The sequence below is a fragment of the Myripristis murdjan genome, chromosome 8 (assembly GCF_902150065.1).
Source record: "Myripristis murdjan chromosome 8, fMyrMur1.1, whole genome shotgun sequence".
NCBI classification, from domain to species: domain Eukaryota; kingdom Metazoa; phylum Chordata; class Actinopteri; order Holocentriformes; family Holocentridae; genus Myripristis; species Myripristis murdjan.
The window spans coordinates 33,403,601-33,421,465 of record NC_043987.1 but is presented as its reverse complement, the minus strand read 5'-3'; the positions used below and the strand labels follow the sequence as shown (position 1 = coordinate 33,421,465).

General features: G+C 39.0%; 7 gene segments (V, D, J or C); all 7 read right to left on the bottom strand.

Annotated features, from left to right (window-relative positions):
* Positions 1-2,014: 2,014 nt before the first annotated feature.
* Positions 2,015-2,556, bottom strand: LOC115363713 (Ig heavy chain V region 914-like). The segment is given in 3 exon segments: positions 2,015-2,047; positions 2,126-2,418; positions 2,508-2,556. Coding segments are annotated over 3 exon segments (375 nt in total).
* A 3,435-nt stretch (positions 2,557-5,991) lies between these two features.
* Positions 5,992-6,478, bottom strand: LOC115363580 (Ig heavy chain V region 3-like). The segment is given in 2 exon segments: positions 5,992-6,311; positions 6,433-6,478. Coding segments are annotated over 2 exon segments (366 nt in total).
* A 1,304-nt stretch (positions 6,479-7,782) lies between these two features.
* LOC115363585 (Ig heavy chain V region 6.96-like) lies at positions 7,783-8,231 on the bottom strand (the record flags this gene model as incomplete). The annotated part of the segment is given in 2 exon segments: positions 7,783-8,093; positions 8,183-8,231. Coding segments are annotated over 2 exon segments (360 nt in total), but the record flags the coding sequence as incomplete, so codon positions are not given.
* A 2,123-nt stretch (positions 8,232-10,354) lies between these two features.
* Positions 10,355-10,842, bottom strand: LOC115363581 (immunoglobulin heavy variable 3-43D-like). The segment is given in 2 exon segments: positions 10,355-10,674; positions 10,797-10,842. Coding segments are annotated over 2 exon segments (366 nt in total).
* Positions 10,843-11,343: 501 nt separating this feature from the next.
* LOC115363712 (Ig heavy chain V region 914-like) lies at positions 11,344-12,670 on the bottom strand. The segment is given in 3 exon segments: positions 11,344-11,351; positions 12,168-12,503; positions 12,600-12,670. Coding segments are annotated over 3 exon segments (387 nt in total).
* Positions 12,671-13,810: 1,140 nt separating this feature from the next.
* Positions 13,811-14,260, bottom strand: LOC115363590 (Ig heavy chain V region XIG14-like). The segment is given in 2 exon segments: positions 13,811-14,115; positions 14,218-14,260. Coding segments are annotated over 2 exon segments (348 nt in total).
* Positions 14,261-16,323: 2,063 nt separating this feature from the next.
* LOC115363710 (immunoglobulin heavy variable 3-48-like) lies at positions 16,324-16,871 on the bottom strand. The segment is given in 3 exon segments: positions 16,324-16,356; positions 16,435-16,733; positions 16,823-16,871. Coding segments are annotated over 3 exon segments (381 nt in total).
* Between the last annotated feature and the right edge of the window lie 994 nt (positions 16,872-17,865).

The window sequence follows — 17,865 nt, the reverse complement described above, 5'->3', positions numbered from 1 at the left end:
TCAGTGAATCTTTGTAAGCTGTGCTGCTACCAGCAACACTTCCAATCCACTCCATTACTTTCCCTGCAGGCTGTCTGATCCAAGCTGTCCAAGTGCCAGTTACAGAATAAGAGACCTGACAGGTGATGGTCAGAGTTTGACCTGGCTGGACAGTCAGAGATGCTGGCTGTGTCAACGTGACACATTTCACACCTGTGGAAAACACAAACATTTTTTAAATCTTTAAATCAAAAGTTTTGTAAATGTGATGTCAAATCCAGAGAGACTCACAGGATCCAGCAGCCAGCAGCAGCAGCAGAGCTACAGACAACATGGTTTGTGTTGAAGCTGAACTGGTGGGAGCTGCTCTTCCTCTTTTCTTTCAACTTCCAGCCTCATATCAACTCTTTATAGCAGAGGAACCAGGAAGGACACTTTGCATACAATCAAACATACGACTGAAGAGGATCTACTCAGCATTGGATCTAAACTGAGGTAGTAGTTTTGTCCCAAGTGTGACAGTCCTCTAATGTGTGTGACTGTGCCACATCACTTTAATCCACCTGCTGACTGCTTGGATCTCTGGATAGAGAGAAAACACTTTTTGTTGCCTGGAAATCAGCTCTGCCTGCTGTTGAGGGTTTAAATCAACCTGTTACGTCTTTTTCTGCAATAATCTGCTCAGTGTGTGATTCACTGTATGTACTGTATGTTCTGTATGTACTGTATGTGCCTTTTTACCTGATCAGTTTCCTGTTCCAATAACAATACATATACTGATGTATGGTTATAGTTTTACTGAGGCTTGTGAAGGACACAGTTCCTTAAGGCTAAATTTTTATTCAGACTAAACCAACATGTTCTCTGAAATTAATTTGTCATTATTTTATTATTGAGGCTGATTTCATTACTGAATGTGATCTTGTTTCAACTGTATGCATATACAGGTAGGTCCATAAGTATTTGGGCAGAGACACAATATTTATAATTTTGACCTTGTACACAACCACAGTGGATTTGAAAATGAGTGATGAAGACGGGACTTAACTGCAGACTTTGAGCTTTAATTAAAGGGTTAAACAAAAATATAGCTTTAACTGTTTAGTAATAACAACCAGTTTTCTGGTACAAGTTAATCTTCTTTTCATCTGTTCAAAGAACCTTGTTCCAGAACAAATGCAAATGCAAACACTTGGAATAAACATCAGACCTTTTTTTTCTTAATTTGTCATGAAATAATGAGGGAAAAGGCCACACCTGGCCATGAAACTGCTTTTTAGTCAAGTGTCCAATTACTTTGAGCCTCTGAAAATGGGGTGACAAAGTATGAAAAAGGCTGTAATTCCATATAAGTTGATGCCATATTTTTGTTCAAGCTGAAAGTCTGCACTTCAATCATGTCTTGATTACTCCATTTCAAACCCACTGTGGTGGTGAGCAAGGGCAAAAATATAAATATTGTGTCACTATCCAAATATTTATGGACCAACCTGTACATTCCTAACAAGAAAAATGTCAGATTTTCTTCAAAGTTTTAACTTCCCCTTTTCATTTGGATAGTCTCAGTATTAAAGTCTAGCCAGTCGTTAAACTCCAAGGTTCAAAAGTCATTCAAGACTCATGAAGAAAGCTGGAGCTGAACTTCTTGTTATGAAAAAGAAGAGAAAAAGAAAATTCATTGACTGCCCTCTAATGTTTTAAACAAGAACTGTAGTGTAATTTCTACTCCAAAATAACATCATTCACTTTCAACCCACCATACTGGAAATAGATGGTAGTGACTGAAGCAAGAGTTTCCTTTTTTAAATTTTTCAGTAATACTTTCACTTACCAAAATGCTGTATTGGTTTTGGTAGTTGTGTGATTTTTTTTTTTTTTTTTTTTTTCATTGTCATTTGATCATTTACATGTATTCACGAAATATTTGTGGAATATTTGAACGAAATTTGATGAGTTGAAATCATTTGTAGTAATTATTTGTTATTAATTCTTTTTTTTTCTCTCTCTAAATATACATTTAAAGCTCAGTCATATTTCAGTCCTGCTCAGATGTAGGAGTGTTGTTGATCTGACAGAGCAGTGAGGATGAGGACTGGAGGATTTTGTACAGCTGCTCCACCAACTCCTGTCACTGTGGCTCTCGAGCACAATAATAAACAGCAGAGTCTTCAGTCTTCAGACTGTTCATCTGGAGATACAGCTGCTCTTTGCTGTTGTCTCTGGAGATGGTGAACCGGCCTTGGACTGACTGGGAGTAGTAGGTGCTGCTACCAGTGTCAGTAGTTGCAATCCACTCCAGTCCTTTTCCAGGAGTCTGTCTGACCCAGCCCATCCAGTAGCCGCTGAATGAGAATCCAGAGGCTGTGCAGGTCAATCTGTGGGACTCTGCAGGCTTTTTAACCACTGGTTCAGATTGTGTCAGAGTCTGACCATAAACACCTGGCAACACAAAACAGAAAAGCATCACATGCATGAAGTACGGATTTGAATGAAGCCGCTGTCAAATCCAGGTGAGTGAAAATGTTGACCTGCCCAGCAGAGAGTTAAAAGCAGCAGTCCTGTCCTATAGCCCATCATGTTAAAGTGTGTGGCCACTGTTGTCTGTCATCCTCTCTGCAGTCACATAAGTAGAGATGGGAGACATCAAAGTTTTGCATTGACTCCTCCTTACAGGGAGGGACGACAGCACTGCAGTGGATCAGTGTCTCAGTTATTTTGTACAATTTAAGAATGAATGTTCATTGTGCAAAGGGTCTCTGAGGATTGAATTGAATCTGGATAAAACATGGATTTTTGTAGAACCCCACGATAAATACTATTGAAGTTTATTATTATTATTATTATTATGCATATAACCCATCATCACAAGCATCTGTCAGAAAATAAAAAAAGTTGTAATTAGTCAGCAACTAATCATACAACAGAATGATGTGTTATCATATCATAAAATTATATCATTCCATTACATACTGCGCAAGAGTAAAAGGGTTTATTCCAATTGAATTAATTAGCCTCCCATCATTTTTTTTCTTAGATTGACTTTGATTTGGAATAATGATCAAATAAATATATTTTGAAATTGAAACATTTTGCCTCTTCATCAGGGAAGTGTCTTTGAACGTGTTAGTGGTCTGAGGCTGCCTCCTCTGTCATACATCATAACTGGTAGGCTGCTTACCAGTTATGATGTATTACAGATGTTTTTGTATATTCTGAGAGAGTAAGTGGAAGTGTATTACTGTACCAAATTTCAGTTTCCTATGTGGTGTAGTTCCTGAGATAATGACACCTGAAAATGAAGGAAAAATAAGGACGGGCGAAAATCACACCAAAATCAACACATAACCCCCCTCAATAAATTGGCAACATCTCTAAAAGTATCCATCTGAGCAAACTAAAATTTTACAGTGTGCCTATTGGAAAAATAAGGAACAACTGCTGAATTTTTCAGATTTTAAGATACGAAACAACAATAACAACAACAAGAAACAAAACAGAGTGACTCATGAATCAATATCAGTGTATGATTAAACTCATATCTATAACTAAAGACTTTTATTTGATTTGATTTTTTTTTTTTTTTCATTTTGTTCTTTTTTTCTTATTTCTGGAACATCTGTTCCAACAAACATATACTCAGTGGCTGTTTTTCCTTCTCATTAGGAATGTGGCCTTGAATGTGTTGTTGGTGTGAGGCTGCCTCCTCTGGTGGCTTCATGTTCCAAGTGTTCAGGGACTGAGGGGTTTTTGTACAGCTCTACCAATGCTTTGTGTCACTGTGGATCTCTGGCACAATAATACACAGCAGTGTCTTCAGGCTGCACATTCTGTCCAGTTAGAGTCACCGTGTTGCTGGAAGAGGCTACAGAAATACTGAACTTGTTTTTCAGTGAATCTTTGTAGTATTCACTGCCATCGCCACGTTTAGATCCAATCCACTCCAATGTTTTCCCTGCAGGCTGTCTGATCCAAGCTGTGTAATAGCTGCCAACAGAATAAGAGACCTGACAGGTGATGGTCAGAGTTTGACCTGGCCGGACAGTCAGAGACGCTGGCTGTGTCAACGTGTAACATTTCACACCTGTGGAGGAGAAAATATTCAACATATCAGTGTATCTGACAGTGGAATAATAATAAAGAAGTGGTGCAGTGTGATGATAGAGTGTGTGTTTGTCCCTCAAAGAGACTCACAGGATCCAGCAGCCAGCAGCAGCAGCAGAGCTACAGAGAACATGCTTGGTGTTGAAGGTCAACTGGTGGGAGCTTCTCTTGGTCTGCCTCAGCTGACAGTGTGATATCAAGTGTTTATAGCTGACTAGAAGGAAGTCAGCTTTGCATACAGCACAACACTCACATGGTATAAAAGGAGGGTGGACTGTCGCATTACGTGCACTGAAAGCATGGATTGCCAATTGTTGTCTTAAAACTGTTTATTCAATCAATTTTCTAACAGTTTGTATAATTTTAACACCATGGTTTGGTAACCAAGCCAGGCTGAATGATATTTGCATACCTTGGAATGAAATTGAAATTAGAAGAGTACACGATATGTAGTGAGGCAGGAGAGGCTGAAAAAGTATTTTATCGTTTTCTGCATGATTTGTGCATGTATAGTATTTAAAACTCCTCCTATCCTCATAATAATGGAGACTCTCCTCAACATTTTCATTTTATTTTTCATCTTGATCAAATTCAGCTAAGCATTTTGTTCAACAACCCACATGGTGCTTTAAACTAATAGTCATAAAGTATCATATTCAAATATGTTCATTTGGGTTCAAATCTGTCCCATCAAGATTTTGTTGGACATGTTATTAACCATTACAGTGCTGCAGTGCATGCTGGTAGGACCCTCAAATGATATTACAGTTTTTTTCATTCGCTTTTTCCAGTGTAATGAAACTGGGATCCACTTTGTTGTCATCTTCACCTCCAAACCACAGCAGAAGTTTTCTTTTGCAAATGTGTTCATACCTTTTCATTGGATTCACACATTTTTCACACTCTTTTGCACAACACTTCTCACATGTGTCATTTACATGGCCCTGACTCCATTGACTTCACTATGGTAGTCAAAAGCAAAACATCTGCTCACAGCTGATAGAAATGACCTGCACCACTGTGAAACCACTAGTGCACCTGCATCACTACCCTTTCCACAAATCACCATTCACCAATCAATCAGTATGCACCTACAAAAAAGCGGCCTATAAATTGTATTCTGTGTTTTATTTTCTCAACTCCTTTGAGTTTTTCTGTGTAATACTGTATGTGACTTACCGTATTTCAGTTTTCCCCATCAATACAGTACAATTTCACTTCAAAGTCTTTCTGAGTTTGGATGCAATTCTTTATTGTAAGTTCACATTTGAATGTGTAGCTCACAGGAGAACCTTGTTCAAACTAATAGCTGTATTTTGTATTGTGTTGTCAGCTGTGTTACAGTACAGTAGAGCTGACTGAAGGAATCTACTCATTTGGGCAGAAGTTGAGTTGTTTGAGGGAAATATTGGATTTTGCTACTTGCTTTACAATATGTAACTATGTAAATTGTCAAAAATATGACTGCACTACACACAGGAAAAAAGTAAGGTTGAACCTGCTCAGACTAAAAAGGGTGTGTTGCATTTTGGTGTTGAGTATGAAGTGAGTGAGTGGCTGGATTATGTCGCTTGACTGCGAGTTGTATTGGGCGGTGACAAAATGTGCTTTTGCTGCATGTTTGAAATGTTTTGTCATGGTAAGAGCCTTTTGCAAACAAAATGTGTTATTTTGGGAAGTGCGCCTCTCATTAGGCCTATGGATTAACTGTTTTGTTTCTGAGTTGACAGAGGAGGTAAAGCGATTGAAAAAAACTGGAAGTATGCGTGTGTGTGCGTGTGTGTGTGTTTGTGTGTGTGTGTGTGTGTGTGTTCTTAGTTTTATCACATGTCTGATCTGCTGCTGCCCCCTGGTGATCTTTGTGAAAATAAATTCATTGAGGTTTTTGTTCAGCTCCTCTGCTCATTCACATCACTGTGGCTCTCTGGCACAGAAATACACTGCAGAGTCCTCTGGCTGTAAGTTGGACAGTCTCATATACACCATGTTGTTGCTGTCATCTCTACTGATTTCTATGCGTCCTTGCACACTGCTTGTGTAAGTGTTGCGACTGGCATCAGAGTAACCGTTCCCTATCCATTCCAGTCCTTTTCCTGCAGGTTGTCTTATCCAGCTCATAACACAGCAGCTGAAAGTGAAGCCAGTTCCCCTGCAGGAAAGACTGAGAGTTTCCCCAGGCTTTTTCAGCACCGGACTGGAGGGAATGGACTCCATAGCCTGGCTATTCAAGCCTGACAGAGAACGAGGAGAAAAACACAGGGAGAGAGAGAGAGAGAGTCAGAAGTAGTAAAACATAACAATCAGTATATTTGTCATTATGTCAGAATAGCAGCATGAAACATGACAACTCACATGGCAGACAGAGAGCTGTGAGCAGAAGAGAGAGTTTGTCCATCATCCTGAGGCTGAAGTTGTGAACTCAGCTGCTCCACCCAAAAGAGCAAGACAACAAGTCAGCAGGAGGACACAAGTACACACTCTGACACTCTGGATTTGCATGGGGAATTTAGGAGGGAGGGACTAATGTACTGAGCTCACAGGTCACTCAAAGTCAGTCAAAACAGACGCTGAGTAGGAGGGCAATAGAAGCCAAACCTGAACGAAACATGAAAACTCAGTAGAGAATCAGGGAGTCAAAGTTATATGTGAGCCAGGAAATAAAGGAACATTACGTCTGATTCACATCCCTCAGATCCACTGCTGGTTTCTCTGCAGCTGATCTGTTACAGTGTGGATAGATCAACTGACTGCTGATAGACTATCCACACACTGAGTGGCTTGTGTTTTTAAAGAAAGAAGCACATAATTGTTCCATATGTATGTAGTTGATTATAGTAAAATGCCCGGGCTGGACTCAAACCTGGCCCACTGTGAAAAGGACTTCTCCTGAATGGTACATGAATTCATTTTTGAAGCCACCAGGGAACCATATGGTGTTAAATTAATCTGTGGCGTGAGACTGCTCCTGTTCTGGTAACAATACATATACTGTTGTATAGTTATAGTTTTATTGAGGCATGTGAAGGACACGATTCCATAAAGCTAAAGGTTTATTCAGAACATGCTCTCTGAAATGAAAATCTCAGTATTCTCAGGTATTTTCAGATATTTCAGATATTTTTGAAATTGTTAATTTCTTTTTTTTTTTCATTCATATAAAGACATAGGTTTGACCTTAAGTTTATTGTCAGACTTTCAGAAGTGGGCAGTGCAGAATCAGGACAGGAACTACTTTGTGAAAATGACCAGCCTTATTATGCATTGTTGTACAGGAATGTCATTAATGGATCCTATATTTTATTATCTTTGTTATTTTCTCTACAGTCAGCACCATGGATGAAAACAATAATCCAGGACCTGAATTTATTTGTGGTTGAATGTTGTGGAGCAGGTTTTTTTTTTTTTTTTTTTTACTTTATTTACAGTTTGTGTGATGTCTTCAGCATGGTTTTGGTGAAGAAATCATCATCATGATTTGATCGTTTAGATGTCTTCATCATATTTTTTTTCAATGTGTTTATGCTTCTTTATCATGGGAGACATATAATGTGTTCAAATCCCACCCCTACTCTCCTCTCTCTTTCTGTTTAAAAAAACATTCATTTAAAGCCCAGTCGTACTTCTGCTCTGACAGAGCAGTGAGGATGAGGACTGGAGGATTTTGTCCAGCTGCTCCACCAACTCCAGTCACTGTGGCTCTCGAGCACAATAATAAACAGCAGAGTCTTCAGTCTTCAGACTGTTCATCTGGAGATACAGCTGCTGTCTGTTGTTGTCTCTGGAGATGGTGAACCGGCCTTGGACTGACTGGGAGTAGCGGGTGGTGCTGCCACTATCCCTGCTGATAGTTGCAACCCACTCCAGTCCTTTTCCAGGAGCCTGGATCAGGAGTCTGATCCAGTACATCCAGTAGTTACTGAATGTGAATCCAGAGGCTGTGCAGGTCAATGTGTGGGACTCTGCAGGCTTTTTATCCACTGGTTCAGATTGTGTCAGAGTCTGACCATCAACACCTGGCAACACAAAACAGAAAAGCATCACATGCATGAAGTACGGATTTGAATGAAGACGCTGTCAAATCCAGGTGAGTGAAAATGTTGACCTGCCCAGCAGAAAGTTAAAAGCAGCAGTCCTGTCCTACAGCCCATCATGTTAAAGTGTGTGGCCACTGTTGTCTGTCATCCTCTCTGCAGTCACATAAGAAGAGATGGGAGACATCAAAGTTTTGCATTGACTCCTCCTCACAGTGAGGGAGAACAGCACTGCAGTGGATTAGTCTCTCAGTCATTTTGTACAGTTTAAGAATGAATGTTCATTTTGCAAAGGGACTCTAAGGATTTAATTTTAATCTGTATAAAACATTATACATTATAAAACATTTTTTTTTAAAACCCCAAGAAAAACACCATTCAAGTTCAAGTTAATTTATTTGTGTCGCCCATCATCACAACCATCTGTAAGAGAATAAGAAAAGTTGTAATTAGTCAGCAACTAATCATACAACACAATGATGTGTTATCATATCATGCAATTATACCATTCCATTACATTCTATGCCACAGTAAAAGGATTTATTACAACTGAATAAATTACGGTAGCCTCCCATCAGTATTTTTAGATCAACTTTGATTTGGAATTAAAACCAAATATATATATTTCAATATTCATTATCATTTTGCCTCTTCATCAGGGAAGTGGCCTTGAATGTGTTAGTGGTGTGAGGCTGCCTCCTCTGGTGGCTTCATGTTCCAAGTGTTCAGGGACTGAGGGGTTTTTGTACAGCTCTACCAATGCTTTGTGTCACTGTGGATCTCTGGCACAATAATACACAGCAGTGTCTTCAGGCTGCACATTCTGTCCAGTTAGAGTCACTGTCATGCTGGAAGAGTCTACAGAAATACTGAACTTGTTTTTCAGTGAATCTTTGTAGAATTCATAGCTAGTTGATTTCACTCCAATCCACTCCAGTCCTTTCCCTGCAGGCTGTCTGATCCAACCTGTGTAAAAGCTGTCAACAGAATAAGAGACCTGACAGGTTATGGTCAGAGTTTGACCTGGCTGGACAGTCAGAGACGCTGGCTGTGTCAACGTGAAACATTTCACACCTGTGGAGGAGAAAATATTGATCATATCAGTGTATCTGACAGTGGAATAATAATAAAGAAGTGGTGCAGTGTGATGATAGAGTGTGTGTTTGTCCCTCAAAGAGACTCACAGGATCCAGCAGCCAGCAGCAGCAGCAGAGCTACAGAGAACATGCTTGGTGTTGAAGGTCAACTGGTGGGAGCTTCTCTTGGTCTGCCTCAGCTGACAGTGTGATATCAAGTGTTTATAGCAGACTAGAAGGAAGTCAGCTTTGCATGCAGCACAACACTCACATCACATAAAAGGAGGATGGACTGTTGCATTACAAGCATTAAAAATCATTGATTGCCAATTGTTGTCTCTTCTTATGAAGAAGGAACAACAAACTGTTCATTTTTCTCCACTTTTTAACAATTAAACAGAAAAATTGCCTTTTTTTAAATGATGAATTGGTACCTGATCCAAGCTAAAATATTTGCATATTTTGGAAAGCAAATAAGTTTAGAAAACATGAAGTGAGGAAGGAGAGGCTGGAAAACTCCTTTTTTCCATACCTAGTTTGTATAAGTATGTGTATAAAACTCTTTGTATGTATAGAGGAGTTTGTAGAAATGGAACTTGTTTTGGAGTATCTAATCTGCTTTGTGGTGAAAATGGAAAAAAAAAATACAAAAATAGCTTTCATATGTTAATGACTTCAAGAGCACCATCAAGAGGTTAAAACAAGAATCTTTAACACCCTGAACTTTCTGCAAATCGGGAGAGTTTTAATTTCACTCCTGTGCTTTAATGTCATCCATAATTTTGAAAGCATTGCATCCCAGCTTATAACTTCTTTTCCTTTGTTTGGCCTTCTCTACGGTTTCCTTATGTCTGATCACTGACTGTGACTGTTGAAGTCCTTATCATGTTAGACTGGCATCACACCTCCTTCTGATTTTTTCATTTTTTCTTTACAGAAATAGTCTTACAGTAATCATATTCAAATATGTTCATTTGGGTTCAAATCTGCTCCACAAAGAGTTTGTTGGACATATTAACCATTCCAGTGCTGCAGTGCATGTTGGTAAGCTGTCTCTAAGTATGTGTGATTAGTGTCATCACATGTCTGATCTGCTGCTGCCCCCTGGTGATCTTTGTAAAAAATAAATTGATTGAGGTTTTTGTTCAGCTCCTCTGCTCATTCACATCACTGTGGCTCTTTGGCACAGAAACAGACTGCAGAGTCCTCTGGCTGTAAGTTGGACAGTCTCATATACACCATGCTGTTGCTGTTATCTTTGGTGATTTCAATACGTCCTTGCACACTGCTGGCATAATTTGTTACACTTGCATCATAGTTAATAAGCCCTATCCATTCCAGTCCTTTTCCTGCAGGTTGTCTTATCCAGTGCATAGCATAGTCACTGAAAGTGAAGCCAGTTCCCCTGCAGGAAAGACTGAGAGTTTCCCCAGGCTTTTTCAGCACTGGACTGGAGGGAATGGACTCCAGAGCCTGGTCATTCAAGCCTGACAGAGAACAAGGAGAAAAACACAGGAGAAAGAGAGAAAGAAAGTCAGAAGTAGTAAAACATAACAATCAGTATATTTGTCATGATATCAGTATAGCAGCATGAAACATGGCAACTCACATGGCAGACAGAGAGCTGTGAGCAGAAGAGAGAGTTTGTCCATCATCCTGAGGCTGAAGATGTGAACTCAGCTGCTCCACCCAAAAGAACAAGACAACAAGTCAGCAGGAGGACACATGTACACACTCTGACTGGATTTGCATGGGGAATTTAGGAGGGAGGGACTCTCTCTATCAGGAGAGAAGAAAAATATCAATGACTGTGCTGTCTTTGGCTAAGAGGGGGACATCATGCAAAGAAAGGGACTGTAAGGCGCATAGAAGGTGGATGGATACAAGGCCAAAAAAAGTTAAAATAAAGATGAATTTTAATATATATTAAATCTATTGTGTTTAGGATACCCTTCTCTGTTTTGCACATCCCAAGTTTCCTCTTCACTGTGATTTGCATCAGGATTTCAGAAACAAGAGGAAGGTCATATCAATTAATTAAATTCATTTGAATTCATTTGACTGGTAAGTAACAGTACATATGATGTGAAAATAACAGTCAATCAAATCAGACCCTGCTGTTGAGTAGGAGAGCAGCCACATTAAAAACTTGAAACTTAAAACTCTGTAGGAAATCAGGAATTCAAAGTTTATGTGAATCAGGAAATAATGGAACAAAAAGGCTGAAACATCAGACGCAGAACGAGGCAGGAGGCAACATGCTGCAGCAGACTGGCAGAGCAGCAAATATTTGTGTGACAATAATTACACCAAATATATTTAATAATGTTCATTAACAAATACATTGTGCTACAAAATATTTGGATTAATTTTTACAAATGAAGCACCTCCTCTAAATTCAACTAAAAAACAAATGTGACATTGCCTAACTTTTATCTTATAAGATAAGATAAGATATCCCTTTATTAGTCACACAGTGGGGAAATTTCCAGTATTACAGCAGCAAAGTGGATAGCAAAATATAAAGCATAATAAATAAAAAGTAACAAGCAATATCATTGGTTTTGGTTGGGCAAATAAATAAAAAACAAATACTTTAAATTGTTAACTTAAATATCATGATTAAGTTTTGATTTCTTGGTGAAATGGTCAAAATGTAAACAAAAATAAAATGCTCTGTGTATTTATTTGCCTGTCTATTAAAAAATGTAACTATGTGGTTCAAATAGGATTAAACTTTGGTCATCTCATACCCAGTAAAAACACAAACATAGAAACACAACAGTTTTATGTTCAAAGCCTCTTTGAAGAAAAAAAAATTACACATTTATTTCCTGCTAAAGACTTTTCTGTTCAGACAAATCGTTTTAGAATGAATGATAAATAAGCTTATTCTTCAACATACACTAAGATCTATACCCAGTACAACATGTGTTTGTGTGTGTGGTTGAGTGATGCAGTGTGCTGGGTTTTTGTGCACGTCTGCTGGTGGTTTGTATCTCTGTGGGACGGCGAACACAGTAATACACAGTTGTGTCCTCAGACTGCAGATTCTGCCCTTTCATAGTCACCGTTCCAGCAGAAGTGTCTCTGCTGTAGCTGAACTTGTTCTTCAGAGCATCATTTTGATAAAAGCCACCTCCACCCCACTGATGGAAAATCCACTCCATTGGTTTTCCTTTACAGTGTCTGACCCAACCTGTTGCATAGCTGCTATCAGTCAAGGCATAGCCAGAGGGCTGACAGGTGATGGACAAAGACTGTCCAGGCTGCACAACCACTGAGTCTGGCTGGATCAGATCAATACTGTACACACCTGTGGAGACAAACATCAGGATGATCCACATCACTCATGTCACTCTGCAGCCTTAATGATGGGTTTATTAGTAGGAATCCACTGAAAGCTACTCACAGGATCCAGCTGCCAGCAGCAGTATCACAGCTACAGAGAACATGGTTTATGCTGAAGCTGATCTGATGTCAGCTCTTCTGTCCTCTGACAGACACACACACACACACATTTCTCCTCCTTATGTGCTCAGACTCACACACTCATTTGCGTGTTGAGGAGAAAAAGTATGATCATTTAATTACATTTGAATAAACAGCATAGACTAAAATTAAACTCGCAATGACATACAGTTACAATATAAGTGCAATTTCTTATCAAATTCTCACAATAGGAATAGTTTTTATTTACCAACTATGAATTGATGCATGAGATGAAAAAAGTCCATGATTTTTTATGCAGTTGTTCAATGAAGTCAAACCACTGAGCTCAGTAATTTAATACACAGTCTGCAGCCTTCACTGAAAATTTCCTCTTAATGAAAAACTAAAACGTGCACTTTTTGTGACATTACATTTTCACAACATGTAATTTTTTTTTTTTTTTAGTCACAGTCTTAACACAGCTATTTAGGAACTAATGCAAAGTTAAAGACAGTATATATCAAGTAAGCCTACTAGCACCACTTTCTTCAAATACATTGACTAACACAGATTTAAAGTATTCACGATCAATATATAATTGTTGCATTGCATCATTGCCAAACTGTGTCTGTTAATAAACACATGAATATGATGTTTGGCTGCATGTTTGTCTGATCTTCTTTCTCCATGTGAGCCACTTGTTTGTAGCTCTGTGTCTCCAGGGGACAGAGTCTCTTGCTCACAGAAACGCACAGCTGCATCTTCAGTCCACACTCTGTCCTATAAGTGTCTGTGTTGGACTGGATGTGTCTGTGGTCACACTAAACATTCTTGTCACTTTGTCATTATAATGGAAATCAGACTCTGCAGGTGATGCTTTACAGTGTGGATAGATCAGCTGATTGTTGATAGACTATTCAAAGACTGAGTCGCTTATGTTTTGAAGGAAAGAAGCACATAATTATTAAACATATATGTAAGTGATAATAGTAAAACACCCTGGCTGTACTCAAACCTGGCCCGATGTGAAAAGGACTTCTCCTGAATGGAACATGAATTCATTTTTGAAGCCACCAGGGAACCACATGGTGTTAAATTAATCTGTGGACTCAGGCTGCCTCCTCTGGTGACTTCATGTTCCAAGTGTTCAGGCACTGAGGGGTTTTTGTACAGCTCTACCAATGGTTTGTGTCACTGTGGCTGTCTGGCACAATAATACACAGCAGTGTCTTCAGGCTGCACATTCTGTCCAGTTAGAGTCACTGTGTTGCTGGAAGAGGCTGAGGACATACTGAACTTGTTTTTCAGTGAATCTTTGTAGCCTGTGCTGCTACCCCGAACCCATCCAATCCACTCCATTGCTTTCCCAGCAGGCTGTCTGATCCAATGTGTGTAATAGGTGCTAACAGAATAAGACACCTGACAGGTGATGGTCAGAGTTTGACCTGGCCGGACAGTCAGAGACGCTGGCTGTGTCAACGTGTAACATTTCACACCTGTGGAGAACACAAACATTTTTTAAATCAAAGTATCCTGTTACATGGCACCAGAAGAGCTGCTGGTTTTGTAAATGTGATGTCAAATCCAGAGAGACTCACAGGATCCAGCAGCCAGCAGCAGCAGCAGAGCTACAGACAACATGGTTTGTGTTGAAGCTGAACTGGTGGGAGCTGCTCTTCCTCTTTTCTTTCACCTTCCAGCCTCATATCAACTCTTTATAGCAGAGGAACCAGGAAGGACACTTTGCATACAATCAAACACACGACTGAAGAGGATCTACTCAGCAGTGGATCTAAACTGAGGTAGTAGTTTTGTCCCAAGTGTGACAGTCCTCTAATGTGTGTGACTGTGCCACATCACTTTAATCCACCTGCTGACTGCTGGGATCTCTGGAGAGAGAGAAAACACTTTTTGTTGCCTGGAAATCAGCTCTGCCTGCTGTTTGGGTTTTAAATCAACCTGTTATGTCTTTTTCTCCAATAATCTGCTCAGTGTGTGATTCACTGTATTGCAGCCATTTTACCTGATCAGTTTCCTTTTCCAATAACAATACATATACTGTTGTATGGTTCTAGTTTTACTGAGGCTTGTGAAGGACATAGTTCCATAAAGCTAAATTTTAAATCAGACTAAACCAACATGTTCTCTGAAATTCATTTATCACTATTTTATTATTGAGGCTGATTTCATATATTAAATGTGATCTTGTTTCAACAGTATGCATATACAGTTAGGTCCATAAGTATTTGGACAGTGACACAATATTTATAATTTTGCCCTTGTACACCACCACAGTGGATTTGAAAATAAGTGATGAAGACAGGATTGAACTGCAGACTTTGAGCTTTAATTAAAGGGTTAAACAAAAATATAGCTTTATCTGTTTAGTAATTACAACAAGTTTTCTGGTACAAGATAATCTTCCTTTCATCAGTCCAAAGAACCTTGTTCCAGAACTGGGCAGGATTTTTTAGATGCTTTTTTCTGTAAAGTCAAATCTAGTCTTCCTGTTCTTGAGTGACACCAGTGGTTTGCACCTTGCTGTGCACCTTCTGTATTTATTTTCTCACAAATGTCTCTTGACTGTAGATTTGGACAATGATATGCCAACCTTCTCGAGAGGTAGGTATATCATTGTCGTACTCCAGGATACACCAAACTTTTGATTTGGTCTCTCTTAAGTTGTTGCTATCTGTCTGATCATTTATTTATTTATTTATTTTATTTATTTATTTATTTATTTATTTATTTTTTTTTTTGCTTTTTGAGCCTGATGATGGCCTCCCTCACATGGATAGACACCTCTTTGGATCGCATGTTTAGGGTTTGAAAAACAGCTACCAAATGCAAATGCAAACACTTGGAATAAACATCAGACCTCTTTTTTCTTTTCTTAATTTGTCATGAAATAATGAGGGAAAAGGCCACACCTGGACATGAAACTGCTTTTTAGTCAAGTGTCCAATTACTTTTGAGCCTCTGAAAATGGGGTGACAATGTATGAAAAAGTCTGTAATTCCTTAATGGTTAATGCCATATTTTTGTTCAAACTGAAAGTCTGCACTTCAATCACGTCTTGATTACTCCATTTCAAACCCACTGTGGTGGTGAACAAGGGCAAAATTATAAATATTGTGTCACTGTCCAAATACTTATGGACCTACTTTCGTAACAAGAAAAATGTCCGATTTTCTTCAAAGTGTTAATTTCCCCTTTTCATTTGGATAGTCTCATTATTAAAGTCTAGCCAGTCGTTAAACTCCAAGGTTCAAAAGTCATTAAAGACTCATGAAGAAAGCTGGAGCTGAACTTCTTGTTATGAAAAAGAAAAGAAAAAGAAAATTCATTTACTGCCCTCTAATGTTTCAAAGAAGAAATGTAGTGTCATTTCTATTTCAAAATAACATCACTCACTTTCAACCCACCATATTGTACATAGATGGTAGTGACTGAAGCAAGAGTTTCCTTTTTTTTTATATTTTTCAGTGATGCTTTCAGTTACCAAAGTGCTGTATTGGTTTTGATAGTTATGTGTTGTTGTTGTTGTTGTTGTTGTTGTTGTTTTTTTCATCATCATATGATCATTTACATTTATTCATTAAATATTTGTTGAATTTTTGAAAGAATTTTGATGTGTTGAAATCATTTGTTGTAATTATTTGTTATGAATTATTTTTCTTTTTGTAAACATACATTTAAAGCTTTCAGTGCTGCTCAGATGTAGGAGTGTTGTTGATCTGACAGAGCAGTGAGGATGAGGACTGGAGGATTTTGTACAGCTGCTCCACCAACTCCAGTCACTGTGGCTGTCGAGCACAATAATAAACAGCAGAGTCTTCAGTCTTCAGACTGTTCATCTGGAGATACAGCTGCTTTCTGCTGTTGGCTCTGGAGATGGTGAACCGGCCTTGAACTGACTGGGAATAGTAGGTTGTGCTGCCACCACTGCTGCTGATATAGGCAATCCACTCCAGTCCTTTTCCAGGAGCCTGTCTGATCCAGTTCATCCCGTAGTCACTGAATGTGAATCCAGAGGCTGTGCAGGTCAATCTGTGGGACTCTGCAGGCTTTTTAACCACTGGTTCAGATTGGGTCAGAGTCTGACCATCAACACCTGGCAACACAAAACAGAAAAGCATCACATGCATGAAGTACAGATTTGAATGAAGACGCTGTCAAATCCAGGTGAGTGAAAATGTTGACCTGCCCAGCAGAGAGTTAAAAGCAGCAGTCCTGTCCTATAGCCCATCATGTTCAAGTGTGTGGCCACTGTTGTCTGTCATCCTCTCTGCAGTCACATAAGTAGAGATGGGAGACATCAAAGTTTTGCATTGACTCCTCCTCACAGTGAGGGAGGACAGCACTGCAGTGTATTAGTCTCTCAGTCATTTTGTACAATTTAAGAATGAATGTTTATTTTGCAAAGGGACTCTTAGGATTGGATTTAATCTGGATGAAACATGGATTTTTGTAGAACCCCAAGGTAAATACTTTCCAAGTTCTTTTTTTTTTTTTTTTTTTAAATTTATACAGCCCATCATCAGAAGAATCTGTCAAATGATAAGAAAAGTTGTAATTAGTCAGCAACTAATCATACAACACAATGATGTGTTATCATATCATGCAAATACAGCATTTCATTACATACTGTGCTACAATAAAATAATTTATTACAATTGCATAAATTAGCCTCCCATCAGTATTTTTTTGATCAACTTTGATTGAGAATGAAGACCAAATATATATATTTCAATATTCATTATCATTTTGCCTCTTCTGCGGGGAAGTGGCCTTGAATGTGTTGATGGTCTGAGGCTCCCTTTCATTGTTTAGATTTGTCCATCACCTATTTACGTGATATCGAAAATGTGTTTATGATGCTCTGTCATGAAGGTAATATGATGTTTTCAACTTTGGTATAATTATTTGTTCTGGAAAAATCCTTAAAATCCCAGTCATAAAATGCTGCCACCATAAGAGAGCAGTGAGGATGAGGACTGGAGGATTTTGTCCAGCTGCTCCACCAACTCCAGTCACTGTGGCTCTCGAGCACAATAATAAACAGCAGAGTCTTCAGTCTTCAGACTGTTCATCTGGAGATACAGCTGCTTTCTGCTGTTGTCTCTGGAGATGGTGAACCGGCCTTGGACTGACTGGGAATAGTAGATCTCACCACTATCATATTTGATAATTGCAATCCACTCCAGTCCTTTCCCAGGAGCCTGTCTGATCCAGTGCATGTCATA